Source organism: Squalius cephalus (assembly GCF_949319135.1).
Source record: "Squalius cephalus genome assembly, chromosome: 18".
Lineage (NCBI taxonomy): Eukaryota > Metazoa > Chordata > Actinopteri > Cypriniformes > Leuciscidae > Squalius > Squalius cephalus.
The window spans coordinates 10,100,024-10,110,421 of record NC_137139.1 but is presented as its reverse complement, the minus strand read 5'-3'; the positions used below and the strand labels follow the sequence as shown (position 1 = coordinate 10,110,421).

The 10,398-nt window shown below is 35.2% G+C and overlaps 1 protein-coding gene across 1 annotated transcript; it reads left to right on the top strand.

Moving 5' to 3' along the window:
• The first annotated feature begins 478 nt into the window (after window positions 1–478).
• LOC307146221 (uncharacterized protein) lies at window positions 479–5,582 on the top strand. Its single transcript, XM_079850099.1, has 4 exons — window positions 479–574; window positions 1,057–1,232; window positions 1,358–1,459; window positions 4,574–5,582. The coding sequence occupies exons 1-4, from the start codon at window positions 488–490 to the stop codon at window positions 5,385–5,387; spliced, it is 1,179 nt and encodes a 392-aa protein (XP_079706225.1). The 5' UTR covers window positions 479–487; the 3' UTR covers window positions 5,388–5,582.
• The last annotated feature ends 4,816 nt before the right edge of the window (window positions 5,583–10,398 follow it).

The window sequence follows — 10,398 nt, the reverse complement described above, 5'->3', positions numbered from 1 at the left end:
TTTCATTGTGAGTGAGGAATCAGCGGACATACTGGCTCTCTGCTTGGAAAAGCTCGCAGAACACAACCCTGGATTTCTTCCCAGGTCAGAAGTAAAAAACTTGCATAAAGACAGCAAATTGTAAACTACTTTTTTACACAAGCTGTTCATTTTGACAAACTACAGATGTAGATCTTAATTCCTTCTTAATTCCTCATCATGTAGGTCGATAATGATTGACCGTGACCTTAAGGAACTCAATGCCTTAAGAAGAGTTTTTCCAACAGCCAAGATTCTTCTCTGCTGGTTTCATGTACTCCAGGTAGATATATCCTACTGTATTTTTTCCCTCTATTTTGGGACTTAAATTAGCAGTATTGAGTTAAAATAAAGGAAATGATCACTTGTCTCACAGACCTATTCATTTTAAAACTAAAATTTGATTTAAAAGGTCGTAAAAATGTCTTGACTAGCTATTGAATATTTTTTGTAGGCCGTGCATAGGTGGATGGTTAGAAGAGATGGAGGAAACTTGTCGGTGAATCAACGAAATATTGTGATTCAAGCAATGGTGTCAATGAAATCCTGTTTAACGGTAATATTTGTATATCCTAAATCACTTTTTTCTTTAGAAATAATTTCAATAATGAAAATTAATCTTGAATTGTATACTATGGATTCTAATAGGATTGGTCAAGTTTATATTTTGTTTAACTTTGTTGTGTTAAAAGTGTAAAACAAATTTGTGGGAACATTAATTTTTAAAAGGCAATTTAAAACTCTTTACTCATCCTCATGTCATTCCAATTAATTTTATTTATTTTCCTTTGCAGTAGAATGCAGTAGTTTTATTACATAAAAAGACATTTTATAACATTTTTCAAAAGATCTTAATATCTTCCAAATATCTATTGTGTTCTACTGCAGAAATAAACTCATAGGTTTGGAGTGACATGAGGGTGAGTAAATTATGACATGCGTAACAAAATGAAAATTTTCAACCTTGGGTGGACTACCCCTTTAAATGTGTGTAAACATAAGGTGGCATAACTTGTTGTGTTGTTGTTTTTTTTACAGGAAGAAGAGTTTAACAGCATGTCAGCTAGAAAGTGCGAAGAGCTTGATACCTGTCTGGGCAGTTCACATGTATCGACCTACCTCAAGAATCAGTGGATTTGTTTGGGAGATTTGTGGTCCAATTTTGGAAGGACGTTCTATCACCACAACAGCGAAACCAACAACAAGGCAGAGAGGTCAGCTATTAAAATTATAACACCTTGCCCTCAAATTACTTTTTAAAATATAGTGTGAATAACATGATATATTCATTACAAATATTCATTAAGGATGTTCTAAAAGTTTTAACTTTTGTACACAGATTTTTTCTCACAATGAAATACCAGTTTCTTAAGGGAAGGATGAATAGCAGGATTGACCAGCTTCTTCGCTTGCTGTGTGGTGATGTCCAAAAATATTACAGGTAAATATAAGTTAATTTTATTACTTTTGTAATGGTGCTAAATTGTAATTACAGAAATCATGTGACCAAGTTGTGGTACCCTAATTATAAATTGCATATATATATATATATATATATATATAATATTACTCTGGCCACAACCTGTTGCCATTATCAAGTTGTTTGGATACAGGAAGCTCTAGTATAAACATTAGCTATTCTCTATAGCCTTATCATTGTCAATTCCTTTAAACAGCACACTTATGAAAACATTTAGTAGAAAGGTCTGTCAGCTCTGTCTAATGTCTAAGGGTACACTGTAAAAAAGAATACATTGATTTTATTGATATCTAATTAATAAAAATGAGGCAACAGATTACAAGCAATATTATTAATTAAATTTAACTAATTAGAATTGAGTAATAATTAATCAAATGAATTCCTTAAAAGGTAACCATTTAAAATGAGTAAAATTTACAAAATATCTTTTATTGCCAACATTGAAGACACCTGGTGTTAACAAGCAGAATCACTGAAGGAGAAAACCATAATTAAAGTCACCATTGTGGAGATCAGTGTGTGTTTTAGTTGGGCTCTTGACCTTAAATTATTAACTTTAAGTTTTGTTTGGCTGCTGTACATGAGTTATAACAGCCAGATGAACAAAGAGAAAAGGTGATCTGATGGTGTTGGTTGTGATTAAGCATAATCATTATTTCACAATCATTAGACCTGAATCACTGAACCTCATATAGAGTCCAATTTATGAGTTAGGTTTACTTTATTAACTATAGCAGCACTGGCCTTGTAATGCATAATATTTTTTAACTTTTACAATGTCTAAAAAGTTTCTCTTACATAAAAAAGACACACACAGACATCAATAATCAGCCTGTGATTCTCAACAATGGTGACAATAATAAAGCATGTTGCAGTGCATTCTGGGTTCCACCAATCAAAACTCATTCATGGCTCCCATCATGCATTGCTGCATGAATAAATAATGAGCTTATGTTCAGAGGTGATCTGTTTGTCACCATTGCTGAGATTCATACGCAAAATCTTGATGTGTGTTTGTGCCAAAAAAAAACATATATATATTTTTTTATTTTTTTTTTATTATTGATTTGATCATTTGGAATTCGTTGAAAAGGCTAAAAATGTTATACTACTGTAGTTAATAAAGTTAACTTAACTCATAAATTGGACTCTATATGAGTTCAGTGATTCAGGTCTAATGATTGTGAAATAATGATTATGTTAAAACACAACCAACACCATCAGATCACCTTTTCTCTTTGTTCATCTGGCTGTTATAACTCATGTACAGCAGCCAAACAAAACTTAAAGTTAATAATTTGTGACCCGATCTGGCGAAATGAGTCGGAAGTCGCAACGTTCCATTTTAAGATATGGGCCGATTATGTGGAAAAACAATGAAATAATAGATTTTTTTTTTAAAATTTTTTTTTGCTAAAATCCAAAGAACAGACATCCAAAAATAATCTCCTAAAGTTTCGTAGTCCAGATAATTGAGTAAAGGTATTTAAATGACTATTAAAGTTGACAAAGTTTTACTAAATTCGCTGAAAATGAATATTGCTTTTCTCAACTCCTCTCGTCACCTCTGAGCATTTCCCGGGAATCCCCTCAAACGTCTCTGCTCTCCAAATATGGTGTTTCACGTTGTATAGAACCAATCAAAGAGCTTAGAAATGTACACAAACGCTGATCATTTGTCAATGGGAAGCCCCGTTTCGACTGACCGGCACGCGATTGGTCCAGCCATCCTCCTGTCAGACTCGTAGCGCTATGTGTAAACAAGCTAGCAGATCTCCTCAGAAAGATTAAATATTATTAATTTGAGAAATGTCGCTATCAAAAGAGAGCAAAGTCGCCAAAAAGTCGCCAAAAGCGTTGAAATCACTAGAGGCTTCTAACCTAAGCTCTGCTGCTGGTCAACAAGAGTGGCTAAGGCTAGTCAGTGATTGTTTTGGATCTGGAGACGTGTCATCCTCCGATGACAGCGACAGCAGTGACAGCCCTGTGGTATTATTGTGTATGGATGTGAGTGAGTGCAATTATTCTGTGAGTGTATTTATCTGCAAGGAGAATCCATTACAATGTGTTTGATTTATTTTAACCCAATATTTAACTGTTGGTATCTCCGTTATGAATGTGTTAAACTGTTATTGTCAACTAGCCTACACAAAGATATGATTGCATAGGCTAACATTATTTGTTCTCTGTTTCCTTGTCTCTCTGCCTCTCTCAATTTCTCTCTCTCTCTCTCTCACACACACACACACACACACACAGACACACACACACACACACACACACCCTCTCTCAAGGAAAACTGTAGCACCTCTGTTCAATCTTTCTGATTTTAGTAAATGTTTGTAAAAGTGCCTTTTAAATTATTTATTAAAATAAAAACTTTAAAATAATTTGAGCTTCAGCCTGGTTTAATAGCATATATTAATGTCTTTGGTCAAATTAAGCTGTACAATAAATAATTTATCCCTTTAAATGCAATGGATTTTGAAAGATATCAACAAAAAACGGGCAAAAAACTTTAAAAGCGATTTTCTCAGGTTTTCAATTGTAAAAAGAGGACAGACGACCATAATTCAAATGTGTATATCTTTACAACCACTCAAGGTATGACTTTGACTTGGATATCATTTGAAAGCTTATGGTCTCCTCTTTCCATTAATACCAAAATCTCAATTTTTAAATTTGGGTCACTGTGACTCATTTTGCTGGATCAGGTCACATTTAAGGGTCAAGAGCCCAACTAAAACACACACTGATCTCCACAATGGTGACTTTAATTATGGTTTTCTCCTTCAGTGATTCTGCTTGTTAACACCAGGTGTCTTCAATGTTGGCAATAAAATATATTTTGTAAATTTTACTCATTTTAAATGGTTAACTTTTAAGGAATTCATTTGATTAATTATTACTCAATTCTAATTTGTTAAATTTAATTAATAATATTGCTTGTAATCTGTTGCCTCATTTTTATTAATTAGATATTAATAAAATCAATGTATTCTTTTTTACAGTGTATAGCAAATGTCTAAAAAGTCTAAATCATTTGATAACTTGTTCTTTAATTTAATTGTTCAGTTACCTGGATGAACTGACAGACACTGGACGAATAAAAGGAGCGAACACTGAAGAGACCACAAATGCTGCCCATTTCATGATTGCAAAAGGCCTGGATGCAAAAGTGGAGATGAATGAAAATGGAGTGTGTTTGGTTCCACCCGATATAAGCACACAATCTCACAGAGTTGACTTGGTGATGCATAATTGCGATTGCAAAGTATTCCAGTGTGGATCTGTGTGCAAACACTTAATTTTCTCGAAAATCATTGCAAAGAAACAAGGACTTGTAATTCAAGACCTTAGGGCAGAAGCAGCAAGAAAAATTGTTGACAGTGAATCCTACTCCGCAGATAATGAAGACCTTACTGTATATCATTTTGATGGGAGTGTAGGAATTGTACGTCGTAAAGGGACCAAATTTTGCACATGCATTGCAAGTAGCTATGGAGAGGTGTGTGTATGTGTCTTAGTTCACAACATTATCTACACAACATCCTGTGAGAACATATCTGAGGAACCACACTGCTCAAAATACAGTGAGAAAAAAAATGTAACACTGCAACACATGCTCAGAGATCTTCATGAGTGGAGCCAATCAGAAAAATTTCATGAGGATAAGGAAGTGCACAGATTAGTACAGAGAGCACACAAATTAGTTTTTTCACAGTTTAGCAAACTGTCAAGAAAAAGAAAAGTGACTGCCCTTCATAATTACCGTAAAAGGATCAAAAAAGCAAAAGATGCAGTCACTGTAACTTACATGGTTAAAAAGAAGAAAAAACGTGGTTCATCTTGTAGAGAGAGAACACATGTTTCATTGATGAAACAATAACTATATGCTCTGCCTAGCCAACATGATTAGTTTTTCCCCCTTGCTGCCACTTTTTTTTTTGTCAATGAGTGTTGTACAGATGCTTTGTATAAGAACAAAATGAAGGAACAAATGTTGATTGTAAATAATTCACAAAATAATGCTTTTATTGAATTGTCTTTTGCTTTAACATTACAATAAAATATTGAATACTTTACGTTTGTATTACTTTACTTTTGTATTAAGGAACAAAATTTAATTTTGTTTAATTATAGGCATCTATAAACACAGCAACATATTACAACAGAAAGGTATTTTTAAACAGCTGTAACTTAACTAGTTCACATATTTCGTAGAGGATTTAAGTGTTTTCATTTTTTCTTTGAGGCACGAGTCAATGAACTCAAATTCCACCAGATACTAGCACTCAGTCTCACACAGTTGATTTGGCCATGGTCAAATGTGACTGCAGAAGATCCAGAAGCGGCTCTCTGTGCAAACATAGTTTTCTCGAGAATAGTTGCACAGCAACAAGGACTAGATATTCAAGACATCAGGTCTACTCTTGCTAGAAAAATCTTTGATAGTCAATCATATATTTCAGATTATGAAAACCTCACAGTCTTTCACAGTGATGAGTGTAGCAACTATAAATCACAGAAGCCCAAATTTGTGTACATGCATAGTAAAATAGTCATAATGAAAAATGTGTCTGCATTTTGATTCACAACATCCTCTACCTTCCACTGACACCTTCTGAATTAATCTCCAATCATCCAGATTGCCAGAAAGCACCCAAAAGAAAGCCAAAACCTGATCTCCAGACCATGTTAACAGACCTTGTGGAATGGAGTCAATCAGAAATGTACATTGAAAACAAGGAGCTGTACAAGATGGTAGAGAGGGCACACAAACTAGTTTTTTCTTTTTCAAACTTCAGTATTTTGTCAAGAAAAAGAAAAATAACTGCACTACATGCCTATCGGCAACAGGTAAAAAAGGCAAAACAGGTAGTCACAATGAATTACATTTGTAAATTAAAAAAACAGAAGTAAATGTTTTACTAAAGACTAAAAATGTCTTTGGCATCTGCCATTAAAAAATTGCATATAAATAGAAGCAAAACATCTGATATGACAATAGAATCAAATATAAATTAACTACTTGTTGAGTATATTAAAAAAGGCATTATAAACAGGCTAGTATGTGTCGTGACTATGTAGTGAGGTTTCATCTATAACTAAGTGGAAAAAAAAACATGAAATTCTTTGTAATGTTTTGTTTTATTAATTTTTTTTGTACTGCTGAACAGTGTACATAAACAAGAAACAGGCATTTGAAAGAATGGAAGTACAAAATAAAGTGGGGGAAAACCTTACTCTTCTGTGGAGTCTTTTGATTTCAGTGCTCTCATCTTCTCCTTAAGACATGCATCAATTAAGGAAAAAGTGCCCTTTATAACAGCAGGGCCAAGACCATGTGTTGCCAGGTCAAATGTTTCCCAATTAGTTTCTAAGGCATCCTTTACAGCTTTCAATGTTTTCCTGCAATTGAAAATAGCAACAGGTATTTAGTTTTCCAGTTCAACTGATCTTTGAATCATTCAGTTAATGTCAAGTGTAGTTGTAAATTGTTACTAACTAAATTACCTGCAGTCTTCTGTTTTGGCCATGGTTGCATGGACATTCCCCTCTTCTAACAATGCTTGACCCACTCTTTTCTGGGGGATGAATTTTGTTGCCAGGTACATTATGTCACCAGCCAGATCACGGCATTCATCTAAAATATAATTTTACAAAACAATTATTTGTAATAATGTCCGACAAGCAGTACAAGAAAATAAAGAAAGATGAAGTATGTGGATGCACTCAACGTCCACTTTATTAAGACCATCTGTACATTCATGCAGTTATCTAATTGGCCAATCATTTGGCAGCAGCATAATGTAAAATCAACAACAACAACATGCAGATACAATTCAAGAGCTTTAGATAATGCTCACATCAATTATTAGAATCAACAAAAAAATAATCGTGGTATGGTTGTTGGTACCAGATTAGCTGGTTTGAGTATTTCAAACCTGCTAAACTACTGGGACGTTTCATACACAAAAGTCTTTTTTGAAACTCAAATCAGCCCATCTAGAACCAAAAACAGAGATCACATTTTCCCCATTCTGATGACTGATGTGAACATTAATTAAAGCTCTTGACCTGTATCTGCATGATTTTATGCAGAGTGCATTTGCCACATGATTCTCCAATTGGATAACTTCATGAATGAGCTAATAATAATAATAATCGTGTACAGGTGTTCCTATTAAAGTGGACAGTGAGTATATGTTATATTCCAAAACTGGTTGTAAAAAAATAAAGCACTAAGTTAAGGGGTAATTAACATAATTTTCTATTATTATATTTACTATTTATACATGGTAAATGCAGCTACAAGTAATATGGAAGCTACAGCTACAATACAGCTACAAGTAATATGGAAATTCAGTGGAAATTATGTTATGTTAAATATTACTATTAGAACAATTTTATGACTAAAAACCACAAAACAAGGATACAGGTCTCAGAATTCCCTTATTACTAGTTATTAAGTTATTACTACAACTATATTATTATTAATACCTTCACAAAGTTTGGAGCACTGTGAAGTTAACTTTGTGCGCTTTGAGGGCATCACCTCCAGCTCCTCCAACCTCTCTGTAATTTTCTTTTTTTGTCCCTTGGCCTTCCGTAGATAAGCCACTACAGTGTTCGCGGAGTAGCTCTCTGGTAGAGAGCACCTCCTCCGTAGTTCATCTGACGTGACCAGGTATCTGAAATATCAATGTGTTATGTACATTATAAATTATAATGAGAAGTCTGAGGTGCTTTTTACACTTGGTATTAAGATGTGTTTTGGTCAATTGGATCGCAAGTGGACGAGGCTAAATACAGGTGTAAACGGAGGCTCAACCGTTTTGATCTTGTACACTTTCGAACACTTCCAGAGGTAGGCTAAAACGCATTATACCAGATTGTTTTCATAGTGTAAACGCTCATGTGGGCAAATGTGTTCAAACAGCCACTAAAAGACTGTCTTCTCTCCACCTACTGAACTAATGCGTGAACATTATCGGAAGTGCTCTAGCCAAAAGGGGTCTTTGTCAGCTGAAGACCCAAGTTTGGTTTAAAGACGAAAAATGTACCACTCAAAATGTTCTCTCACCATTCCTGATTTCTAACACACACTCACAGCGTTCGGCTAGTCTCGCAACTGTCAGAGCAGAAATGAAAGCTGATTCTTTCCGTGTGTTTTTCTGTCGTCTCCGGTTGCGTTCATGTGTAAATTACGCAAATTTATTTTGTCCAGTAGATAGAAAGATCTGAAAAAAACCTTAAATTTACCCGCTTACAGACCCTCCCCTTGAAGAAATCAGGACAGAAGTGGTTGAAAGTGGACAAAAGAGACGGAAAACACCACGTGTAAACAGGAATGTGTCTCCCTCGTCTACTTGTGATTCGATCAACCAAAATGCATCTTAATACCAGGTGTAAAAAGGGCCTTAGATGCATAGGAATACAAAAGAAAGAAGGATTTGAACCATGGCAATGAGATCATTAAATAACTTGAAATAAATATAATGGGGCTGATCTACAGGCAGCATAATTTGCTATAATTAAATACCCATTTAATTAAATATTGTCTTTACATTTTTGCTTGGTGAAAATCTGAAACTTTTAAAACACTATCCACCAGGAATCCCACTGTAAGTGAGGAAAAAAGAAAAGTAACTGTAACAATGAGGTTTCCTTTATTAATGCAGAATTTATAACATTTATATCAGTGTCAACTTGTACTTTACTAGACAAACAAATCACACTGTTTATAACATTAAAACTACTGACACTGTTCAGCCATAACATTAAAACTATAAGGTTAAGTGAATAACATTGATTATTTCTTTACAATGGCTAACCTTCCAAAGGATAAAGCCATTATAGAGCAGATGCAAATGGCAGAATATCTCAATATTAACAACCTTAAAGGGATACTTCACCTCTGGAAAGATGAATGTGTATTTAAAATGGGTCATTTATGTAGAAGAAATGTGAAGAAATTTTTGAATTTGGAGCTTTCTAAACTAAAAAAAAAAAAATGCCCTAGGAGGCCACTCCCAAGCCACGCCTACCATAAGAGAGCACAGTTGAAAACAACAAGGTTAGGCTACTATTGAGACTCCGTGACGAGTTTGCCAGGGATTTAGAGATCGCCCAAAATGTCCGGGATTCGGCTTTTGCGTTCTACAGTCGGCATTCATCATGTTTACTGTGGCGAGCAGGACGAGGCTGACGGCCGCAGGAGAACGACGCGAGGCCGGTGGTGTCATTACTGAGACGCGCCGGGTCTCCCATCTCTCACGGAGGAGCGGGAATTTTCTTAGCAAGGGTAAAACGCACATCAATCGATCACTTGTTTAGCGTTCATGTAAACACTACATTCAGATTCACCAATCGGAATGAATTCAGTAAGATTGAAACAAAAGGTATGCATGTAAACAATGAATGGCGTCCGCAGAAAGCAAAAGCCGAATCCCGGACATTTTGAACGATCTCGCCCGCCGGACAAGTCCGGGAAAAAGACGATGGTAAGTCCTACTTACTCAGCTTTCTCCACAGAACAAGAGCCTGCTAGCTTAGCTTCCAAAGAAAGACGGCTGACACTGTGTACATTCTGTGAGTGAGATCCCTCTATGGGCAGGTTGAATACATGCGGAACAGCGCCATCTACTGGCTGTAGTCTTTAGCCTCTGGCCAGAAAATCCTCCGATGACGCAAAATGACGATTTATATAAAAAATATATACGAAAATATATAAATCTCTTGTCTCAGGGGGATATGAGGGTGGAAAGCACGGGAATTCGAAATTACTACAGGTTTTATACTAATACAAAGCTTAATGCTAAATCCTGAAGTATCCCTTTAATTTCACATGGAAATTCACATGTATGATAAGGTGTACACAAACGTTTAAGCCAAGA

Coding starts and splice junctions, on each gene's coding strand:
- LOC307146221 (XM_079850099.1), top strand. CDS start 488: ATGGTTAGAAGAGATGGAGGAAACTTGTCGGTGAATCAACGAAATATT. Junction 575..1,056: donor CAATGAAATCCTGTTTAACG/GTAATATTTGTA, acceptor TTTTTTTTACAG/GAAGAAGAGTTTAACAGCAT. Junction 1,233..1,357: donor ACCAACAACAAGGCAGAGAG/GTCAGCTATTAA, acceptor TTTTGTACACAG/ATTTTTTCTCACAATGAAAT.